Below are 24,861 nucleotides of genomic sequence, written 5' to 3' on the forward strand. Positions count from 1 at the left end.
AAAATGGACATTTTGGAATCGATACAAGTTTAGCCCAGAAGCTGTCCAGGGGCCAGTAGGAGTCCTGGGTGCCATGGATGGAGAACTGGAGTCAAGGCTGCAGGAAGAGGAGCTAAGGCTTCTCTCCTTTCCAGTCCCTGTGGGCTACAGAACCGGGGGCCAGGATGAAGTGAATTCTCCTCTTCCAGGGAGGGAAGAACCTCCCCTTACGCCTTTGTACAGAGTTGTCTCATGATTAAAGAAGGTTGTTTATGTTGAAACCATCACCCTGAAGTGTTGGCTGTGGCTGGTCCAGGAAGGCACTTTGGAGTTGAGCTCCACAAATTCCACCCTGTTTCCCGACTTAATTTTTAACTCCAAATATGTTTGGCTCTAGGGGCTTTATTTGAGAGTTCTACCAAGAGACAAAGAAAAAGGTACTATAGGATTTTGAAACAAGGACAATATGAGAAATTAAGTTTCTGGATTAGGCCAGCCCTTTTACAGGAATAGCGATACTGACGTGATATTCTTTAACCTCATGTTGTTTTCTTAGGGGTTATGTTTCTGAAGCATCTGGGGGCTGGAGTAGGGTGGGACAGGAATTGCTCAAAATAGAGGCTTTGTTTTAGATTACTTGGAGCAGACAATGTCCCTATTCAAGGGATCTAGGTGGGCTGGGCAAGGGGTAATGGATGGAGGAAGAAAGGAATAGACCAAGTGTGAAAATTCTCTGCCAAACAGCTTCCTTCCAGCTAATCTAACTCTTCAAAGAGAAGGGTGAACTAAAGTGTTGCTTTGATGATCTTTCCACTTTTTTTTCCACAGAGGTGAACACTGTGGAAGCCGCGGGGTCTCTGTTCCTTTGCAATCAAGAGAGAAGGCCCTGGGCCAAACATGAATAACGAGCACCTCCCCTCCAGTCGGTCAACAAGCAATGCTCATTAGGAAAGGTGACTCAGAATGGCCCTGTCCCTCCCTGGAGCAACGCTGCACCCATGAGGCTGGCTGGCAGGTGTCCACACTTCCCACATGCCCACCCCACAGCACAGGCAAGCTGCTGCAGAGCCAAGGATTCAGGGACAAAGGGGAAAGGGAAAAAAACCTCAAGAAGTATTTGAAACAACTCATCATCACCTGCTTATTTGTGCTTCTGTGATACAGAAGATGTGCTTGCTGCCTAATGGGTTCAAGAATCTATGATGTGTAGGAATGTATTTCTAAGTGTGGTCCTCAGGCCACAGGCATCAGAATCAAGTGTGCTTCCAGATTCAGATTCCTGGGCCCCACCTCAGACCTACTAAGTCTACATCTCTGAGGGGCTACAAAATTGATGCTTTCAATTTGTGGTGCCGGAGAAGACTCTTGAGTCCCTTGGGCTGCAAGGAGATCAAACCAGTCAATCCTAAAGGAAATCAACCCTGAATATTCATTGGAAGGACTGATGCTGAAGCTGAAGCTCCAATACTTTGGCCACCTGATGCAAAGAACTGACTCATTATAAAAGACCCTGATCTGGGAAAGATTGAAGGCAGGAGAAGGGGGCAGCAGAGAATGAGATGGTTGGATGGCATCAACAAATAGTGGACATGAATTTGAGCCAATTCCGGGAGATAGTGAAGGACAGGGGAGCCTGGCGTGCTGCATCCATGAAGTTGTAAACAGACACAACTTAGTGACTTAACAACAACAAGGCTGCTGGGTGGGGCAGGTCTTGGTGAGAAAACGGTGGTCTCCAGGACGGCTCACGCCAGTGAGTGCTCCCCACAGCTACTGCCACCAGTGGCCTTTTCCCCATGGTGAGCCACAGGCCCTGCCCCACCACCTGAGAGGAGACCCTCCAATACTAGAAGATCCTGCCATCACCAGCCGAACTTTCTGGGCCATTAAGAGCTTGCCCCAGTGCCTCAGCTGGGCCTGCAGCAGCATCTTCCGCAAGGTAAGTTCATAAGGATGGAGCCATGCCTCAAACCACTTCATCCCCCCTCACAAGAGGATCAACTAGCATCTTTCCACAGAGAAAATCATAGGACGTAGGGGTGAGGGTGAAGCACCCATCTGGACCAGAGACTGATGAGGACCACATTCAAAGGTAGAAGGAGCAATCACAGTCTGACCACGTTGTTGCTCCCCCAGGCTGGCATAGCACTGCCTGAAGAGCCTCCCCCCATCCCTGCTCCCCACCTAGTTTCTCTGGCAGGCAAAAACAGAACCCCAAATGGACACCCAGCTTTCCCAGCATTGTGTAACGTGCTTTTAGGGAGGTCTGTTTTGGTCTTGCCTCAAAGAAATTACTTGGGGGAATGGCAGGGCTCCACCATCAAGGATCAAATAGACACAGGGTGCCAGGCTTGCAGGAACCTGCTTACGGCCCTCTGTGAACCACATTCCCACTTACCATGTGTAGGAGCAGACATCCCAGCCAGTGGCTTTGCTGGGGGTCCCATCTGGCCAGGGAATACGGTTGTTTGGCAGTTCCATCTGACCTGAGTCTCTGGTCAACGGGCCCCACCAGCTCATTCTTCTGCCTCACTTCAGCAGGAAAGCAAATAACTCGGCCTCGGTTCCTGCCCATCCAGGGAATCTGACTGGAGGACGCTGGGCAGCGGCAGAGTGCACCCTGTGGTGCTGGGTGATCTGGGACCCAAAGTGACATATTTCCAAAGAAGACAGTCAGACGGCCAACAGGTACCTGAACAGATGTTCAACGTCACTAATCATCAAGGAAGTGCACATCAATGGTCCCCTTCCATTATCTGATGTCACTGTCTTCATATGGAGCCTCCAGATCACTGGTTTAGTATAAAACAAGGTAACGCAGGAGGAGCCAGATGGGTGAGATGTCCAGAGCGAGGTGTGGAGAGACAGCAGGGAGCTTCCACACCCCTCCACGCATGCCACTCTAAGGCAGTGGGCCCCAGGCTGAGAGCTGGAGTCTGTCCCCCCATGGATAGAGACTTTAAGATGAAGGTAATAGAAGGAGTGAGAAGGAGCTGAGCCTGCCTGAGTGAGAACAGGGATCTCACTCTGGAAGTCAAGGCGACCTTCCCAACTGCACACGTACTGAAAGGCTCCTCCAGGGTCAGAAAGGGAGGGGGTGCCACCCCTTAGTAGGTGATGTTAGCCTACTCAGAAGCCTCTTTGCTAGAATCCATCTTGATCTCCTTGCAGTCCAAGGGACTCACAAGAGTCTTCTCCAACACCACAGTTCAAAAGCATCAATTCTTCAGCACTCAGCTTTCTTTATAGTCCAACTCTCACATCCATACATGACGGGAAAAACCATAGCTTTGACTAGATGGACCTTTGTTGGCAAAGTAATGTCTGCTTTTTAATACACTGTCTAGGTTTATCATAGCTTTTCTTCCAAGTAGCAAGCATCTTTTAATTTCATGGCTGAAGTCACCATCTGCAGTGATTCTGGAGCCTAAGAAAATAAAGTCTGTCACTTTTCCCACTGTTTCCACATCTATTTGCCATGAAGTGATGGGACCAGATGCCATGATCTTAGCTTTTTGAATGCTGAGTTTCAAGCCAGCTGTTTCACTCTCTTCTTTCATTTTCATCACGAGGTTTAGTTCCTCTTCACTTTCTGCCATAGGGGTGGTGTCATCTGCATATCTGAGGTTACTGATATTTCTCCCAGCAATGTTGATTTCAGCTGTGCTCCATCCAGCCCAGAATTTCTCATGATGTACTCTGCATAGAAGTTAAATAAGCAGGGTGACAATATACAGCCTAACGTACTCCTTTCCCAATCTGGATCCAGTCTGTTGTTCCATGTCCAGTTCTAACTGTTGCTTCTTGACCTGCACACAGGTTTCTCAGAAGACAGGTAAGATGCTCTGGTATTCCCATCTCTTTAAGAATTTTCCACACTTTGTTGTGATTCACATAGTCAAAGGCTATAGTGTAGACAATGAAGCAGAAGTACATGTTTTTATGGAATTCTCTTGCTTTTTATATGATCCAATACAGGTTGGCAATTTGATCTCTGGTTCCCCCACCTTTTATAAATCCAGCTTGAACATCTAGAAGTTCTCAGTTCATGTACTGTTGAAGCCTAGCTAGAAGAATTTTGAATATTACTTTGCTAGTATGTCAAATGAGTGCAATTGTACAGTATACCATTTGAGCATTCTTTGGCATTGTCTTTCTTTAGAACTGGAATGACAACTGACCTTTTCCAGTCCTGTGGCCACTGCTGAGTTTTCCAAATTTGCTGGCATATTGATAGAATGATCTCTCTTCATTTCCAAGGCAAACCATTCAATATCACAGTAATCCAAGTCTACGTCCCAACCACTAATGCCAAAGAAGCTGAATGGTTCTATCAAGACCTACAAGGTGACTGACATACAAAAGTAGGAAGTCAAGAGATACGTGGAGTAACAGGCAAGTTTGGTCTTGGAGTACAGATTGAAGCAGGGGAAAGGCTAATAGAGTTTTGCCAAGAGAATGCACTGGTCGTACCAAACACCTTCTTCCAACAACACAAGATATGACTCTATATGTGGACATCACCAGATGGTTAATACCAAAATCAGATTGATAATATTCTTTGCAGCCAAAGATGGAGAAGCTCTATACAGTCAGCAGAAACAAGACCGGGAACTGACTGTGGCTCAGATCACGAACTCCTTATTGCAAAATTCAGACTTCAATTGAAGAAAGTGGGGAAAACCACTAGGCCATTCAGGTATGACCTAAACTAATCCCTTACGAAAATACAGTGGAAATGACAAGTAGATTCAAGGGATTAGATCTGATAGAGAGAGTGCCTGAAGAACTATGCACAGAGGTTCATAAAATTATACAGGCACTGATCAAGACCATCTCCAAGAAAAAGAAATGGAATAAGGCAAAATAGTCATCTGACGAGGCATTACAAATAGCTAAGAAAAGAACAGAAGCTAAAGGCAAAGGAGAAAAGGAAAGATATAACCCATCTGAATGCAGAGTTCCAAAGAATAGCAGGGAGAGATAAGAAAGCCTTCCTAAGTGAACAATGCAAAGAAACAGAGGAAAATAATAGAATGGGAAAGACTAGAGATATCTTCAAGAAAATTAGAGATACCAAGGGAACATTTCATGCAAAGGTGGGCTCAATAAAGGACAGAAATGGTATGGACCTAACAAAACCAGACGATATTAAGGTGGCAAGAATATACAGAACTATGCAAAAAAGATCTTAATGACCCAGATAACCACAATGGCATGATCACTCACCTAGAGCCAGACATCCAGGAGTCCAAAGTCAAGTAGGCCTTAGGAAGCATCAGTACTAACAGAGCTAACGGAGGTGATGGAATTCCAGCTGAGCTATTTCAAATCCTAAAAGACGATGCTGTGAAAGTGCTGCATTCAATATGCCAGCAACTTCGGAAAACTCAGCAGTGGCCATCAGACTGGAAAAGGTCAGTTTTCCTTCCAATGCCAAAGAAAGGCAATGCCAAAGAATGCTCAAACTACAGTTGTCTTGCAGTTAGTAAATCAAGATATATTCCTGGCTCCTGACTTCCATTATTGCTGTAGAGAAGTCATCTTTCACTGTAATTGCCATCCCTTTGAGACTGAGCTTTCTCCTCTCTGGCTGTGTTGTTAAACAATCTTTTCCCCGTCTGGTATTCATCAGTTTTCCTATAAGATGTCTAAGTGCTGTTAAAAAAAAAAAAAAAAGTGTTCGTCTTAGGATTCACTAGGCTCCATGGACCTAATGATTATTGTCTTTCAACAATTCTAGAGATTTCCTAGGAATTAATACTTCAAATATTTCTTTGTTCCCATTATTCTTTCTGGAATGTTGGTTAATCTCATTTAATGTTTTCTATCGCTTTCTATCTCTGTGCTGCCTTTGGGTAATTTCTTCAAATTGATCTTGTATTACTTATTTATTGCTGTATAATAAATTACCCACAAGTCTAGCTGCTGAAAGCAACATGTATTACTTCACAGAGTTTCTGGGGGACAGGAATCCAGGAATGACTTAGTTTGGTGGTTTTGGCTCAGTGTCTTTCACAAGGTGAAGGTCAAGTGACCCTGGGGCTGTCATCAACGGAGGGCAGGACCAGGGCTGGAGGGAAAGCTGCTTCCAGGTTGGCTCACTTCCATTCCTCCCCACAGGGGCCTCTCCCAGGACTGCTTGAGTAGTCTCTGGACAGACCAGCTGGCTTCCCCAAGCTGAGGTATGAGAGAGGGAAAGCAGCAGCAGGAAGCCACAGCATCCTTTATGACCCAGTCCCCAAATCACACACCTTCAGTTCCACTTTATTCAGTTTCTTGGAAGCCAATCAAGGCGGCTGGTCTATGCTTAAGGGAAGGAGAATGAAGCTCCACCTCCTGAAGAGGAGAATATCGAAGAATTCTAAACACTTAAAAATCACCACTCAGGGCTTCCCTGGCAGTCCAGTGGTTAAGAATCCACACTTACACTGCAGGAGTCAGAGGTTCCACCCTTGGTTGGGGAAGTAAGATCCCACATGCTATGCAGCATAGCCAAAAAATAAATTTTGAAAAATCACCACATAAATTTCTCCATGGACAGGAGCCTGGTGGGCCACAGTCCATAGGGTTGCAAAGAGTCAGACTTGACTGAACGACTGAGCATGCGTATTTCAGTTCAGTAGTCTCTCATCAGTTGCGTTTAATCTGTTGCTTCTAATTTCAGTTACTAAAACATTCATATCTAGACATTCAGCTAGGCCTCTTTTTTTTCAAACCTGCCTAGTGATTTTTCACAGTATCATGTTATACATCTAATACCTTCTTTGATTTCTTTAAACATGTTAAATTGTTATTTTATATTGTGTGCTAACTCTAAAAATCTTCAGTCTTTGGAGAATAGACTCTCACTCCTGATGTCCTGTTCTTTAGTGTTTGTGTTGCTAGCTTTGACTATGAACTGCCCCTTTCCCTTGGAAATTTCTCTGGGGAAATTCCTTGGCACCTAAATCAAAGTTGTTGTTGTTGCTCAGTCACTAAGTCATGTTCGACTGTTTGCAACCCCACAGACTGCAGCACACCAGGCTTCCCTGTCCTTCACTATCTTTTGGAGTTTGCTCAAATTCATGTCCATCAAATCAGTGGTGCCTTCCGACCAGCTCATCCTCTGTCACTCCCTTCTCCTCCTGCCCCCAGTCTTTCCCAACATTAGACTGCTTTCCTCCAAAGATGTACATTTGCTTCTGACAACTGCCTGGAGTAACAAGCAATCCAGGACACCTTGAGTTATATTCTTGGCTTAAGGTACAGGTAGCATGCAGCATATATTTGGACCAAAAAATGTATTGTGAGGGCCATTACACATTCTCAGGGAAATCCCACCATACTCCTGCCAACCAGTGCTAAACTCGGATTCAGATTTCTTTGATGTCTCGTTCCATGTGACTTTATTTTCTTCCATCTCTTTTACATTGAAGGTATAACCCATTGAAGTCCCAGCTTTATGCAGAGATTTATCAGTCTCCAATTGATATTGTGACCTTAAGCTTAACTTCTTGCCCCCCAAATATGGTACTGTCTCTAGGGTTCAGCAAAAAACTCAAGAGAAGCTGGTGTTGGTGTTACCTTATCACCAGTGTTTCTTGCTTTCACTTTGTTTTTTGTTTTTTTTTTCACTTTGTTTTTAACCTTTGTTAAGATCGTGCCAGTTTAGCAATACCATCACAAAGATGATTTTTGACTGTTTACATTGGGAGGGTCATTGAAAGTATTTAATCTTCCAACTGCTAAAAATGCAAGTTCCCAATTCACTCTCCAGTCCACTCTAGGCTGCCTACCCTCCCACTCCATTTGTTGTTGGTGGTGGTGGTTTTTTGTTTTTGCCACATCACGCTAGTCCCTTGACCAGGAATTGGAACTGGGTCCCTGGCAGTGAAAACACGAGTCCCAACCACTGGATGGCCAGGGAATTCCCCTTAAGTTGTTCTTTTCAGTATCCTCCACGTTGTCCAATAAAATGGTCTTCCTTAGTCATCATCTTATTTGACCTTTAAGCATCATTTGACTGGTTTAAGGACTCTTTCCTTTATACAGCATTTCTTTCCTGGCTTCTTCAACACATTCCCTGGATATTCCTGTATCACTGGCCTCTCCTTCATAGTCTCCTTTCTTGACCTTTTGTCTTCTACACAGCTTCTCTCTATCCAGTCTTCCCAAGGTGATCTCCTATAACCTGACGGCTTTATATCCTACCTATACCCAGCTGCTTACTTGGCATCTTCACTTGGGTAACGCTCACTTTAAACCTGTCCAAAACAGAACTCTTGGTTTTCCTCTCCAGCATCTATTCTTCCTCCAGTTTTCTCCACCACAGTGAATGGCCCTGACTCCACCTTGCGGCTCTAACCAAAGAACTAGGAGTCATCTTTCATCCACCCCCTTCCTCTAACTATCACATCCAGTATGTCAATCTTACTGATTCTATTTTTATCTTGAAGTATTTATTTCTAAATTTTTATTTATTTTTAACACAAAAAGCATTTTTTATTGGGATACAGACAATTAACAATGTTGTGATAGTTTCAAGCGAACAGTGAAGGGATTCAGTCATACATATACATGTATCCATTCTCCCCCAAACCCCCCTCCCATCTAGGCTGGTACATAACATTGAGCAGAGTTCCATGCACTATACAGTAGGTCCTTGTTGGTTATCCATTTTAAATATAGCAGTGTGTGCATGACATTCCCAAAGTCCTTAACTATCCCTTCCCTCTGGCAACCATGAGTTCATTTTCTAAGTCTGTGGTACTGACTCTACTTTTAAGACATCCTGAATTTTCCCGTTCCTGTCCATCTCTACAACTGCCACCTGAGTCTAGTCATTATTATCTCTAACCTGTACTAATGCAATTGCTTTTCTATTGGCTTCCCTGTGTGCATTCTTTTCATAATCCATTTCCATAGAGCCAGCAGAATACTTTTTTAAAAAGGAAAATTACTCATGTTAATCCCTTAATTAAAATGCTTCAATGGCACACCTTTGCACTTTGAATAAAACCCGTATTGTTTACCAAGACCCTTAAGTCTTTCCCTACAGGACGCTTAGTTGTATCTCATAACACTTATTACTATCTGAAACTAATCTGTTAATGTCTTTACTTACTGTCTGCTTCCTCTCTTTAGACTCAAAATTTCCATTACAGAACTACAACAGGACAACTGTCTATTTGTTCCCTACAATAACCTCAGCAATTATTAGGTGATTAATAAATTCCTATTGATTCAATCTTTCATATTCTAATAGTTCTCTGAACACCCAGTCTTCATGGCAGAAGTAACTACTTCCACATTTGTGTTCAAATAACACTTTGAACACACCACCATTATAGTACTCAGGTGTCTACAAGCTTATCTCCTTACTAGAGTGTGAACTTTTCAGGAGTATAAATCATGACATTTTCTTCTTCAAATTAGAATTCTAGGCTCTTCTTCACTACCTGATAAGGTAGTGAATAAATGAATGAATGAATGCTAATAAACAGTCAGAGACTTAAAAAATCATTTTCTAAAATTACTTTCATCAACAGACAAGAAAAACAATATGAACATAACCTTTGGTTCTGGAAAAACAACTAAAACTGTGACAGCAAAAACAAGTCTCTAATTAAATATGTCATGCTTCTGCAAAAGAACTCCTAACAATGATTAGGACAGAAGAGAGGAAGAAAAGGACTTTCAGGTTAAATGACTTTTTTCTCCTCTGTATTTGCTCATCAATTTTAGATCTGCAGCAATGGCTCTAGAAACAAGCCAATTTCTGACAGTCATGTGGCCCACATAATTTTTGGAATTTTCAGAAATGCTCATCATCACATTGGAAATGAAAGAGACTTCTCTCCTTGTCTTTGTGCTAAGGGTTCATTTGGAATATATTAAATTGATGACTGAGGTAATACCTGTGTCCTTGGGATTATTACCAATAGTGCCCCTAAATTGGCTCCACCAAAGCCCAATCTGTTGCCAGAGAACAATGTCCATTCTGCCCTTGTAGCCAGCAGGACATGTGGGAAATCAAAAGCCTGTACATAGACATTAGTGTATGGATCTTAGTCATCATACTCAGCAAACGCTTTCCTAAAAAATCTGGTGCCAAACAATTCTTAAAATAAAAATGTACATGCTTCACTAATTCACTTAAGTGTTTAGATGCTTCTATTGTATTTATTATTGTTCAGTAGCTCATCTAATGTTACTTGATGAAAACCTTCCCTTAGCTCCTTAAGGCCTTAGTTTTGAGCTTAGAGATAGTGAAAAGGGCTCAACAAAATTTTTCAGCAGCAAAACAGGAGACAATCACTAATCGGTACCTTAGTAAAAACCTTTTATTATTTTCAAAATACTTTTGAGGGCCTGCTTAGTTTTTATTTTCTTTCTAATAAATGGATTTGTATATAACCCTCATTTGTGAATTTGTGTGCTGCACTGGAGTACTCAGAGACCAGGTGGTAAAGCTACATTCGTTACCTTTTTAATTCTTGGCACGCTGGAAAATCTCAACCTTCTCCCAATGCTCCTCTCATATTCTGCTCCTTATCTCCTTCCAACAAACTGGGTGGGTATGCTAGTGGAAGTGTGAGGTTGATAAAAACATACACTTGATTAGCAGATAAAAATAAAGAGCATTGTTTAACAAAGGAGGAAAGTACAATGGAGGAGAAGATAAAGGAGAAGTGGGAATAAAAAGAAAACTGGACAATAATGGTGAAAAAAACTGAAGGATAATATTGGAAGAAGGACACCGGAGACTGATTGCGCTCTTATTAATCTCAGTACCTCCAACTTCTCCAAGCCACCTCAACAGTCTGTTTCATGGCAACAGGTCAGTTCTGTGCAATGTTTCTGATCTTTAATGGATTCCTTGGGCCATTTTCCATTCCTTGCTTGCTCATTGCCCACGCTTTGCAGATGTGCAAGTGGGAGGCTGAATATTTTAGTTTTCTACTGCTGCTCTAATAAATTACCCTCAATTTATGGGCTTAAGCAACACTTAAGCAACTTATCACCTTCTGTAAGTTAGAAGTCTGACATGGGTCTCATGGAGCTGAAATGAAGATGTCAGCAGCTCTTTTATGAAGACTTTAAAAGTGAAAGTCGCTCAGTAGTGTCCAACTCTTTGTGACTCCAAGGACTATATAACCCATGGGATTCTCTAGGCCAGAATACTGGAGTGGGTAGCCTTTTATGAAGACTTTAGAGGAGTGTTAATTTCCTTGCTCACTTTGCTCATTTTGGTTGTCGGCTGACTTCAAAATGGAATGGAAGGCCTTAGAGTAGTAAGCTTACTGTTACTGAAATCATTCAAGCAGAGGCTTATAAAAGATGGTTTTGGAGGATATTGGTACTGGGTTCGAAGTTGAACCTTATGATTTCTAAGGTCCCTTCCAACTAAAGAATGCATGATCTAGGCAAAAAACACTCTAGTACCAGTTTAAGTCTTAATCGGCTGTCCTGTGTACAGGAAAAAAAAAAAAAAAAAACAACTGATTTGCTTATATGGGTAGGCTTCCTATTGGGGAAATTGATATAGGTACTTTAATGCATTCATCTTTTTCTCCTGTTATGTACCTGGTAGTGATATGCATGGAGATATAATAATGAATAGAGATAGGATAGCATTCAGAACGATGTAGCTATATTCCAGAGATATGATACAGAATGATATATCTATATTCCAACTTTAGATCAATTTTAGGATCACCTCCATCAACATAATTCAGATTAGGGTCTACAAACTAAACTTCTAAGTGCTAGCAGTTCAAAAACAATAGCTTTTTATTTTTTAGGTTTTTTTTTTTTTAGTCTTTTTTTTTAAATTTTATTTTTAAACTTTACAATATTGTATTAGTTTTGCCAAATATCGAAATGAATCCACCACAGGTATACCTGTATTCCCCATCCTGAATCCTCCTCCCTCCTCCCTCCCCATACCCTCTGGGTCGTCCCAGTGCACCAGCCCCAAGCATCCAGTATCGTGCATCGAACCTGGACTGGTGACTCGTTTCATACATGATATTATACATGTTTCAATGCCATTCTCCCAAATCTCCCCACCCTCTCCCTCTCCCACAGAGTCCATAAGACTGATCTACACATCAGTGTCTCTTTTGCTTTCTCGTACACAGGGTTATTGTTACCATCTTTCTAAATTCCATATATACGCATTAGTATACTGTATTGGTATTTTTCTTTCTGGCTTACTTCACTCTGTATAATAGGCTCCAGTTTCATCCACCTCATTAGAACTGATTCAAATGTATTCTTTTTAGCTTTTTAAAATAATGAAAAAGGAATATCTCTTCTACCTTTATATTTCTTGAAAAAAGAAGAAGGTGGTGGTCATTTGTCATAACAGTAAAATGAGTAAAGACTTTAAAAAAAAAAAAACAAGAATGGAGAATGCCCACCTGTAAATTTAGTATGAGGCAGCAGAGCTGGAAGACAGGCTCAGCTGAAGGTAGGGTAGACTGAGCCTGAAATAGACAGCCTTTGAACAATGTGGGTGAAGGATATCTAAGATGTTCCGGACACAGTTTTGAACTGAAAAGCATGAAATCAGCAAGGCCCCTACTTCTTATGACCCTTAAGAAGAAATGACTGGCTCCCTTCCTCAAGGTCACTGAAAACAAACAGCACTTTCAGTCATTACATGGGCTCTTCAAAAGAGGAGCAGATTCCCAACTTAAGTCACCTAAATGAAATCTCTTGTCTCAAAATAGTTTCACCAACACTGATTGAACTATTTCCACTTTTGTTTTAAAGCTAAATATTTATTCTACTAATTGATAGTAATCTGTGCTAACAACAATGTATTTGTTTTTTAAAAACAGATGAAAGGGCTATAGTCACGAACACTTTATTCCAAACCAAGACCCCTAGGTTAATGTTGGAAAGCATTAGGTCAGCTCTTGTTGGCTATCTGCTACCCTTATTATTCATAATATTATATATATGAGGAGATATAGTCTGACTTTGGAACAAGCCAATTCGCAACCTTTCAAAACACAGTTCTATTTAAAATTGGGGATTTCCTATGTAGGAGCTTCTAATTTTTATATCCTTTTTTATATTCATAGGTTTTAATTCTTATAACTTGAAACACAGGTATAAAGAAAATCTTTAAAACAGCATGTGTAGGCAAATTTGTTGGCTATATAAACATGATATTATTATTTTAGAAAGCATACTAAAAATACAAAATTCTATAGCTGGCAAAATTGAGTCCGTATTACATATTGGCGGGGGGTAGTTATTTTGCCTTCAAATGATATTTACAGATAATCCTTTGATATATGACAATGTCTCAAGAATGAAAGCTGAAAAACTATACACAGATTTAATGAAAAACTTACATACCTTAAGCATTTCCAAAAGATATTTGCTTCAATTACTGAAGTCATTTTGATTAAATACCTTTGAAAACTGGGCAATTTAATGGCAAAACAAAGCAGAATTTTCTTGATAGGCCTCTGTAGTTTGAATCTTCATAAAGCCTCTGGTAGGTCAGTTAAAAGAGTTGAATTGGGAAGTTGAAATATCTCTTCTAAAAGATCTTTTGTTTGGTTGTTTCTTGAATATGTATTATGAAACTGCTAACATTTGATCAACAAAACCAACAACTTCACATAACTCAGAATAATATTACCTAGCTATGGCCACATAATATGAATCTCCTTGGGCTGATTAAAAACAAAAAACCATCTACTCAAGAGCTTTCTACTGAGATGACCATGATAACATATACAATAATGTACAATACTAAGAAAATAAAAGACAAACCAAAAAAGGGGCTCAAAAAAAAAAAAAAAAAAAACCCACTCACATTAAATAAATGTGAGCTTCAGGTATCATATATTACAGAAAGTGAAATAACTATTAACTATGATAAACTGTAGACATATATACTTATACAGATAATCACAATTCACTATCAGATTAAAATATCAGCAAAGTTGGCATTTTCTTAAAAACTTTAAATGAAAAGAAACAGCTTCCACAGCTCTTTCAAATAAAAGTAAGACAATTTAACAGCTTTTAAGTGTCAAATTGCACTCATCTCACACACTAGTAAGGTAATGCTCAAAATTCTCCAAGCCAGGCTTCAGCAATACGTGAACCATGAACTTCCAGATGTTCAAGATGGTTTTAAGATCAAATTGCCAACATCTGCTAGATCATCGAAAAAGCAAGAGAGTTCTAGAAAAACATCTATTTCTGCTTTATTGATTATGCCAAAGCCTTTGACTGTGTGGATCACAATAAACTGTGGAAAATTCTGAAAGAGATGGGAATACCAGACCACCTGACCTGCCTCTTGAGAAACCTATATGCAGATCAGGAAGCAACAGTTAGAACTGGACATGGAACAAAAGACTGGTTCCAAATAGGAAAAGGAGTACGTCAAGGCTGTATATTGTCACATGAGAAACGCTGGACTGGAAGAAGCACAAGCTGGAATCAAGATTGCTGGGAGAAATATCAATAACCTCAGATATGCAGATGACACCACCCTTGTGGCAGAAAGTGAAGAGGAACTAAAAAGACTTTTGATGAAAGTGAAAGAGGAGTGAAAAAGTTGGCTTAAAGCTCGACATTCAGAAAATGAAGATCATGGCATCTGGTCCCATCACTTCACAGGATACAGATGGGGAAACAGTGGAAACAGTGTCAGACTTTATTTTTGGGGGCTCCAAAATCACTGCAGATGGTGACTGCAGCCATGAAATTAAAAGACGCTTACTCCTTGGAAGAAAAGTTATGACCGACTTAGATAGCATATTCAAAAGCAGAGACATTACTTTGCCAACAAAGGTCCATCTAGTCAAGGCTATGGTTTTTCCAGTGGTCATGTACGGATATGAGAGTTGGACTGTGAAGAAAGCTGAGCGCCCAAGAATTGATGCTTTTGAACTGTGGTGTTGGAGAAGACTCTTGAGAGTCCCTTGGACTTCAAAATCCAACCAGTCCATTCTAAAGGAGATCAGCCCTGGGATTCCTTTGGAAGAAATGATGCTGAAGCTGAAACTCCAGTACTTTGGCCACCTCATGCAAAGAGTTGACTCATTGGAAAAGACTCTGATGCTGGGAGGGATTGGAGGCAGGAGGAAAAGGGGACGACAGAGGATGAGATGGCTGGATGGCATCACTGACTCGATGGACATGAGTTTGAGTGAACTCCGGGAGTTGGTGATGGACAGGGAGGCCAGGCGTGCTGCAATTCATGGGGTCACAAAGAGTCAGATATGACTGAGCGACTGGACTGAACTGAACTGAATAATGTCAAATATCAAATACCGCTGAAAGTCAGTTCATGGAGCCATGCTATGCTGTCACGTCAGTCATGTCCAATTCTTTGTGACCCCATGGCAGGCTCCTCTGTCCATGGGATTCTCCAGGCAAGAAAGGATTGCCATTTCCTCCTCCAGGGAATCTTCTCAACCCAGGGATTGAACTAATGTCTCTTACATCTCCTGCATTGGCAGGTGGGTTCTTTACCACTAGCAGCAACTGGAGCTAGCAGTTCATAGAGGCAGGTATTCTGAAAGAGTCTCTGGTTTCCTCTCTCTATATGAGTGTTTTAAGTTAAGAGCTCTAATTTTCCTCTAGAAACTTCCCAACTGGGCTTACTTACAACCTCCTCTCCTATACTGTTGTCAAATGATCTTCCTAAAACACAAATCTGATTTTATCACCCCAATGCTCAAAGTCTTCTAATAGTTTCTCATTGCTCTAGGGGAAAAAAACCCCGAACTCCTCAGCATGTTTCATCTCCTATGGTGGCCCTGCTACCTAAATGCCTTTTTGTCCTCCTTGACTCTGCACATGCTGTTTCCTTGTTTGAGATTTCCAACTGCCTCCTCTGTACCCTAGTCAAATTAAAGTATCACCTTGTTTGTGAACGAGACTTTCCACTGTGACTTAAAAGGCTTTCTTCTCTGGAATCCCAAAGCACATTGTGTATGATTTTACCATACCTACTACTCTTTTGTCTTCCATCTCTGCGTTCCTAGCACCTAGAAGAATGCTTTTCACTTAGGAGTGCTGAATGAAAGGAAAAGGCAGGAAAGAGAAAGGATCTTTGATGGTTTAAAAACAGGTCGTTGGTTATGTTAGAAGTGGTGTAAGAAGGTGAAAAAGACCAGAAATACAAAGAATGAAGGATGGAATTGGTAGAAAGGAAATATTCAAAATATTTCAAAAATCTGGCAAGGAAAATAAAAAGAAATGGATACAAGATAGAAAGCATGTCAAAGGCTGCTCCTTTTCAAAACCTAGAGTAGCTGAGCAAGTTAGAAGGCAAAAGAAAGCAAGTTGAGAGGACAAACAAGAAGGTCTAAAAAGAGAGTACGTCCAGGAATCATATCCTACATGACAAGGACAGGGAAGACTGAAAGAAAGGCTGGAATGAGCCTGGAAGAATAAAGGACAGCCACGGAAACACAGAACAGAGAATTTCAGGGATCATAATTTTCATTCTTTCAGTTTCCCAAGCTTAGAAATCTTTAAAAAATTTCTTCTGGCACATTTCTTTTCTCCAATTGCTTTTAATGCATCACCAACTCCTATCATTTCATTTCTTCTTTTTAAATATCTTTCAGATCAGCTATTACTCTCTTGGCACTGTCACTGTTCTTTCATAAACCTCCATCATCTCTTAACTGAATTACTCCTAAGAGCTCCTAAGAGGTTTCTAATTCTAGTGTCTCTACCATCCAATATAACAAGAAAGCACATCCTGCCCACTCTCAGACATTCTCTGTGAAGCTTTCTCCCACCTCCTCCCACCAGATTTAATCACCCCCTTGTCCATGCTACCAAACAGGGGTTGGCCAACTGTGGCCTGCTGGTCAACTCGGGCCCCTTCCTATTTTTGTGAACAATTTTACTGGAACACAGCCACTCCTACTTTGACTGCATACTGTCTATGGCTGCTTTCATGGTATTAACAGCCGAAGTGAATGGTGGCAACAAAGACCATGTGACCCACAAAGCCTAAAGTTATTTATTATGTTATTTCATTTATAATACAATATTTATTATATTAGTTATGTTTCTCTTTATAGAAAAATTTGACAACCTCTGGACTATACCATTATATTTGCATTTTACTTTAATTATTACCTTATCATATTGATAATAAAAGTTGGTAACAGGCACTTACTGAGATGGGCGCTGTTCTGAGCAATTAGGTATATTATCTCATTTATTTTTTACAACATTGCTAAGGGACAGATATTATTATGATTTCCATTTTACAGATGAGGAAACTGAGGCTTATTATTATAGATCCCATGCTTTCAACTACAACACAAATAATGACTACCCTATTTTTCTTGAGCTTATTAAGAACAAAGATCATGCCTAAATCAGTTTTGTATTCCTACAGACTCAAACAATGTCTGACATAGTAGGTATTCAATAATTGTTTGCTAAGTTAATCTTACTAAAATAACCACTTTTACTCTGCCTTCTCTCTGATGAGCAATGACTCCACATTGCTCGCTGTATCGCATCTAACCTCCTCTGGTTAGCATTAAGTCTGACCATAATCTGGGACAACTGAACCTAGCAAAGTTCAGAAAGGTTAATAATGATCAACTTCTGTTTCAGAATTGGCTGCTCTTCCTTCAGACGCCGGATGACTCTAACTCCGGACATGATATACACTAAGCCGCCAATAAAACTCACCTGCCATCATGGGACCTGTGGAGGCTGCCGTGGTAGCTGCTCACTTTGCTGTGGACACTCCCTGCTTTGCCTCTCTGGTCATCCACCATGGCCAGCTGAGTTGAAGAAGCATGTGTGGATGTCCCTTGAGTGGAAGTTCCTCTTGATTTCCTTATGATAGGAGTATTTGGATCCCTCAGGAGGGGCTGAGCAAAATCAGGTTCCTGGAGTACCTGTCGGCTCTCATTCACTATCCTAGATAACAAAATACTAAGTGTAAGATAACAACCCTACAGACTAAAAACAATACTTTGACAGACTGATGTTATTCTTCAAAAATAAAAAGCTCTCCAAACAATGTCTTTAGGACAGATATAAGGTAACACTATTGACAGAAGAGAGACTAAAACAGAAATCTGTGTCAATCTGTCCCCTAAACTGGTATGATGGAAAGAGGTTCATATTAGAATCAAGAACTCAGGATTTTAGTTTCAACTCTATCAATAAATATGTGATCTTAGGCAAGTCACTATCCCCTTTTCTTAATGTTCCTCATCTATAAAATGAAGGCATACAATGTCATCATTTTTAAAAAGCCCCTTTCGGCTAAAGAAATTTATCATTCTTGAGGACACTGAAATATTGCAAAGGTACTACTATAAAGTAAAAATATTATTTTCTTGCATGGTTTATAGAAGTAGTGGAGGTCTCATCATGGCATAGACTCATTTTTTAATTTGTAAGAGCAGTTGTTTTTAGGTTACAAGTTGATTTTATGACAGAAGCTGTTGTCTAGTGCTTGAATAAACATGACCGCAACTAGAACAAAACATACGAAAAATTAAGCAAACATACAATGAAGTCCCAGACATAATAAAGGCTTAGGAAAAAAAGAATTAAGGGGATGAATTATGTCCAGAGCTAAAGTTTTTAACTGCTATGAAGAGGCTAAAAGCAGATAGGTGTGTATGTTGATGAACAAAATGGTAATTAAAGAGCCAATTAAATAGATGCAAAGGTCAGTGTAACAGTTTGGGTAAATAAGTGACTATAAGAATCATAAAGTTAAAATTAGACAATATTATTTAAAAAAAAAAAAGTTCCGACATGTGAAGATTAGATCATAAATTGACAAAGTACATATATTCTAAGTTTTCAAATTAGAAAAGAATCACTGCTGTTATCGCCATTGTTATTTTTAGTGCTGGGGTAGAAGAACTCAAAGACTAGTATTTGTTGAGTACTTGCATAATGACAAGTGTTTTACATATATTCTCTGTTAATCTTTCTTAATAATGTTTTTATTATGGAGATTAACTCCTAAATAGACACTTCTATGGGGTAGATATCCATCAAGAGTAAATACTGTGATCCCCATTTTATAGATGAAGAAACTGAGGTCACAAGGGATTAAAGAACTTTTCAAAAGTCATACAGCAAAACAACAGTTGGGGATCAAACTTAACTTTAAATGTTTCAAAGTGAATCATAAAGTAATGATAAAACATAATGTTTACATATATCCTGAAAGTATCAAAAACTAGATAGAAGAAACAACAACTCAAACATAGTTATACAACATTTATTCTTCTGTCATCAATGGCCCTGTGCACATGTACATACATCCAAAGTTGCTCTGGACTGCTGAATTTATTTTCTAAACTTATTTTTAAAAATTGGTTCAAACTATCTTCTGGTCATTCCAAAAATTTAATCTACCTTCGAATAGTGAAGGTTTGTCTCCTCATTTTACAAATAAGAAAACAGGGGTCCAGAAAAATTAAGTGATGTGACCCAGATAACTCCAAAACAAGATTTCTAAAAATATTTCAACCAGTGTCAGAATTATTAGCATAAACAATTTTAAATGTGGCTTCACTGTTTTGACCATCATAATTTTAGAAGCCAGTCTTTCAACAGCACAGTGTAATAGAGGGGTTAACAGTAAAGACTAGAGGCTAGAATCAGACTGCTTGGGTTTGAATCTCAGTTCTACCACTCACTAGCTATTGAACCTTGGTTCTGTGTTCTGATCTGTAAAACGACAATCTTCCTCACAAGGTTGTCTAGAGGATTAAATGATTTAGTGCTTACAACAGTGCTTGGAGTATTAAGTGGGCTCAATTGATTGGAAACCATTATTATGGTTACTCTCTAGTCATTTCTCAAAGGCTCAACCAGACAAATGCTAGAAATGACTGTAGGCTGCTCACACTCTGGAGGAGTGACTCTAGCCCAGAGCACAGTCCCAGCTGGGACGGTCACAATGACTTTGTTGAGTCAGGGAAGTGGGTGGTCCATGGTTCCAGAAAACCAAATGGAAGGGGTTTGGGGGAGGTCTAACCAGTTTCAAAAGGATTCTGGCCCAGTCAGGATCCCCCAAACACCTGGGATGAGTCCCCAAAAGGGCAGTGTTGGTTTAGTTTAGCCCCATCTGGAGTTTCTAACACAACAGAATTGCTGTGTGACAGAATGGCTTGTGTGTGGCCCAGAGGTGACCAGGAATGCTAATTTAAACCCCCTCCATAGAATTATGTTTTAGCATGATTAAAATACATTTAAAAATTTCAAAGAATACACAGATAAATATCCCAAGTAAGGCTGTTCCACAGAAATCAAGGATTTGGCTTGTTTCCTATTGAACCTGTGGCATCATCGAATAGTTGACGGCACATAGTAACCACTCACTAATGTCTTTCTCAAAGGATGAATTCCAGAAAAGACATTTTTGTCATTATTGAATTAACCTTTCCCCTTCTTTCCTTCTCTGCCCAATGAAATTGCATTTAAAGGAGAAATGCAATTGTCTGATATCATTAGCAATAGTCTCAGATATGGTAATAAGGAACGTATGTTTTAAAATTGTGATTCTTACAGATTTCAATCTAATCTGTGCAACAGAAACTGCTAATTAGTGATAATTGAGAAAACAAGATTCTGATAATGTGGTAATTTAAGATCTATTTTAAAAGTACATTAACCCATACAAAACACAATAACATTTTACATATAATCTTAAGACTTTTATAGAAATGCATTTTCCCAAAATTTATTTTCCATGTAACTTAGGTTAAATAAAATCATAAGAATATGGATTCCACTAACTTAGAATTTGTGACAATTCAAGTACAGTATAAATATTAGCTTTATACTTAGTAAAATGTTTGAAGTCATCTGTTCCTTTGTGAATACTGCAGGATCTTATTTTGTTCTATTAATTAAGCAGTCAAAAAATGAAAGATTCCTCAAATATGGCCAAATCTTATATTTTACCATGACTCTCTAATATGCAATTTGGCCAACTATGAATTAAAATAACATCTTTAACAAATTTCATTTTATCTGCTAATACCATTTTACTATTTTGGTTTTAATGTGTATGACTTAGAATAAAATAACATGCTATCCCTTTAAATAATTTATGGTGTAACTTGGAAGAACAATGGACAATTGGAAATGGAAGTCTAATACTGTAGAATGGGAGGGTTCGGACTTTCATTTCCAGCCCTCTTCTCCCTCCTGGTGGCTTAGACGGTAAAGTGTCTGCCCACAATGTGGGAGACCAGGGTTCGATTCCTGGGTCGGGAAGATCCCATTGGCTTTAATGTGTATGACTTAGAATAAAATAACATGCTATCCCTTTAAATAATTTATGGTGTAACCTGGAAGAACAATGGACAATTGGAAATGGAAGTCTAATACTGTGTGACTTTAGCCAAGGCACCAAGCCTCTCTGTGCATCAGTTTTCATATCTTTAACACAGAGATGATAATACTAGTCATCACAGAAATGTCAAAAAGATCAAATAAGAATATATATATATAAGCATTAATTTGTTTTTAAGAAGATTATAATTTGGAGTTTTTTTTAAAAAAATTGGCTTTCCCTCAAATATTCTGAATTAGTAAGGAACAAGCCTTAAGCCTGGTTCTACTTGGCTATCTTTTCTGAGTAAGTTTTTAGGTTTAAGATTTAATCATACCTGGTGGCAGCTGAGGTTATAATCTTGTTGGAATACTTCCTCCAAATCCAAATTGTTTCAACATAGGAAACACACACATACAAAATTATGTAAATGTGAAGCCTGTGAACACCATGATAATTTACTTCAACTTACTCTTTTTTCCTACGACCATGAAAAAAAAAAAAAAAACTGGCCCATTCAAAGCAAGTCTTTTTGCTTCCAACCCAAAAAAATGGAAGGAATACCACTATGAGAGCCATCAGGTATTAATCAGAAAGAGAATCAGATCTGGACGACTCATTTGAGTAACCTACAAGAAGGGAAGGAAGAATATCTTAAATATATAAATAGAAATTTCTCTTAAAGATCACTATAAAATCTTTTAAATAAATAGTAAAATAATTATACAAGTCTGATGTTTGCACTTACACAGTCCTATAATTTTCTCATTATATGGAAAAGATATACTGCTGAAAATTTGACAATGACTGTGTGTTCTATAGCCTGAGTTCTATAATTTTCTTGCTAGCCCATATTAGATATTGTCTAAAGAAAAAGATTACTAATATAGAAAATAAACCATGAATAGGAATAGAGGTGCAAATAATACCTATATTCTTCTTGGCCAATTTTGCTCATCCTTCATTGGTTATCACAATATACCATTAGGAAAGTGTTAATCATTTCCCCAATTTTATTAGTTTCTGTTCTTTTAATAAGCTCCTCCTTTCATGTCTGCTTTGCTGGCTGTTTTCAAGCTTCCTCTTTAACCTATGAGTTATTTATAAGTACATTTTTTAGTTTCTATTCAGGTGAGTTTTTTAAAATATTTCTTTTTATTGTTGATTTCAAATTAAATTATTATAGTCACAGAATGTAGTCTATTTGATTCTGGTTACCTTATATTTTGGAAACTTCTTTTGTGATTGAGGACATAGTCCATTTTTTAAAGTACTCCTTCTGTGGTCAGAAATAACACGCACTCTCTATTTGTTAGGTACAAAATTTTCTATATGTATTAGACCAACTTTATTAGTTGTGTTGTTCAAATCTTCTACAAAGGCATTCTCAAAGATATTGTAGTCTGGTTCCATACCACCACAATACCACAATAATGTGAGTAATGGGGATTATTTTGTTTCCCAGTACATATAAAATGTATATTATAATGTAGAATGTAGTATCTACTCATAAGAGTCTAAATAACAATGTTCATATCTAAATTAAAAAAATATTTTATTGCTAAAAAATGCTAACCATCACTTGAGCCTTCAAGTGAGTCATACTCTTTTTGTTCTGGAGGGTCTTGCCTCAATGTTGAAGGCTGCTGACTGATTGGGGTGGTTTCTGTAGGATAGGATGACTGTGGCAATTTCTTAAAATAAGATTATAATGAAGTTTGCCACATCCATTGACTCATTTCATGAAAAATTTCTCTGTAGCATGAATTAGTTTGGTAACATTTTACCCAAAGTAGAAAGTCTTTCAAATCCTCTCAAACCCTGCTTCTGCTTTATCAACTAAGTTTGTGTAATATTCTAAATCCTCTGTTGTCATTTCATCAATCCTCACAGCATCTTCACCAGGAATAGATTCCATGTCAAGAAATCATTTTCATAATGCTCACCCATAAGAAGCAACTCTTCATCCATTAACCTTTTATCATGGGATTGAAGCAATTTAGTCATATCTCCAGGTTCCACTTCTAATCCTAGTTCTCTTGCAATTTTTCTCCCACACTGGGTGTTATTTCCTCCACCAAAGTCTTAAAGCCCTTCAAGGCACCATGAGGGTTGGAATCAACTTCTTTCAAACTCCTAATATTTATATTTTGACCTCTTCCCTTGAATCATGAATGTTTTCAATGGCATCTAGAATGGTGAATCCTTTCCAGGTTTTCATTTAACCACCCAAATCCATCAGAGGAATCACTATGGTAGTTATAGCCTAAAAACATGTTTCTTATGGGACTTCTCTGGCAGTCCAGTGGTTAGAATTTGGCACTTTTTCACTGTGGTGGCCCAGTTTCAATCCCTGGTCAGGAAACTAAAATCCTGCAAGCTGTGAGGTGTGCCACCCCCAAAATATATTTCTTAAATAATAAAGCCTTGAAAGTTCAAATTACTCCTTGATCTGTGGGCTGCAGAATGGATGTTGAGAAGGTAGGCATTAAACATTAATCTTGTACATCTCCATCAGAGTGCTTGGGTGACCAGATGCATTGTCAATAAGCAGTAATATGTTCAAAGGACTCTCTTTTTTCTGAGCAGTAGGTCTCAACAGTGGGCTTCAAATACTTAGCAAACCATGTTGTAAACACATGTGCTGTCACCCATAACTTTGCTGTTCCATTTACAGAGCACAGGAGGAGGAGATGTAGCATAAATCAGATGGCAAACGAGCATTTTGTTACTGTTCAGTGATGGCAAACGAGCATTTTGTTACTGTTCAGTTGCCACGTCATATCCTACTCTTTTGAAACCCCATGGACTGTAGCCCACCAGGCTTGTCTGTCCATGGAATTTCCCAGGCAAGAATACTGGAGTGGGTTACCATTTCCTTCTCCAGGGGATTTTCCTGACTCAGGGATTGAACCCACATCTCCTGCATTGACAGGTAGATTCTTTACCACTGAACCACCAGACCAGCTGCATTAGCCCCTAACAAGAGAGTCATCCTGCCCTGTGAAGCTCTCAAGCCAGGCAGTGACCTCTCCTCTCTAGCTATGAAAGTCCTGGTGACATCTTCTTCCAAGAGAAGACTGTTCTGTCTACACTGAAAATCTGTCGTTTAGAACAGCCCCCTTCATGAATGATCTTAGCTAGATCTTCTGGATAACTTGCTGCAGCTTCTACATCAGCATTTGCTGTTCTGCCATGAACTCTGATGCTACAGAGATGACGTCTTTCCTTAAACTTCACGAAATCGACCCCTGCTAGCTTTAAACCTTTCTTCTGCAGCTTCCTCATCTCTCTCAGCCCTCACAGAATTAGAGTTAGGGCCTTGTCTTAGATTAGGCTTGGGCTTAAGGGAACGCCATGGCTGCCTGATCTATGCAGATCCCCAAACCTTCTCCATATCAGCAATAAGGCTGTTTTGTTTTCTTATCATTCATGAATTCACTAGAGTATCATTTTCAATTTACTTTAAAAACCTTCCCTTTGGATTCACAACTTGGCTGTTGGGCTAAAAAGGCCTAACTTTTGGCCTGTTTCAACTTTCAACATGACTTTCTCACTAAGCTTAATCA

At 39.4% G+C, this 24,861-nt stretch overlaps 1 protein-coding gene and 1 pseudogene across 1 annotated transcript in view; both read right to left on the reverse strand.

Annotated features, from left to right (window-relative positions):
- The window catches only part of LOC109558301 (frizzled-3-like), a 100,605-nt gene that overhangs the window by 13,053 nt on the left and 62,691 nt on the right, over positions 1-24,861 (reverse strand). The window contains exons 5-6 of the mRNA XM_070788570.1: positions 21,765-21,921; positions 17,668-17,901 (exon numbers count right to left, since the gene is read on the reverse strand). Coding sequence (XP_070644671.1) covers positions 17,668-17,901; positions 21,765-21,871 — 341 coding nt within the window. The 5' untranslated portion in view covers positions 21,872-21,921. The remainder of the gene's footprint in view (positions 1-17,667; positions 17,902-21,764; positions 21,922-24,861) is intronic.
- LOC139182953 (tigger transposable element-derived protein 1-like) lies at positions 22,864-24,016 on the reverse strand (annotated as a pseudogene).

This window comes from Bos indicus, chromosome 5 (genome assembly GCF_029378745.1).
Source record: "Bos indicus isolate NIAB-ARS_2022 breed Sahiwal x Tharparkar chromosome 5, NIAB-ARS_B.indTharparkar_mat_pri_1.0, whole genome shotgun sequence".
NCBI classification, from domain to species: Eukaryota; Metazoa; Chordata; class Mammalia; order Artiodactyla; family Bovidae; genus Bos; species Bos indicus.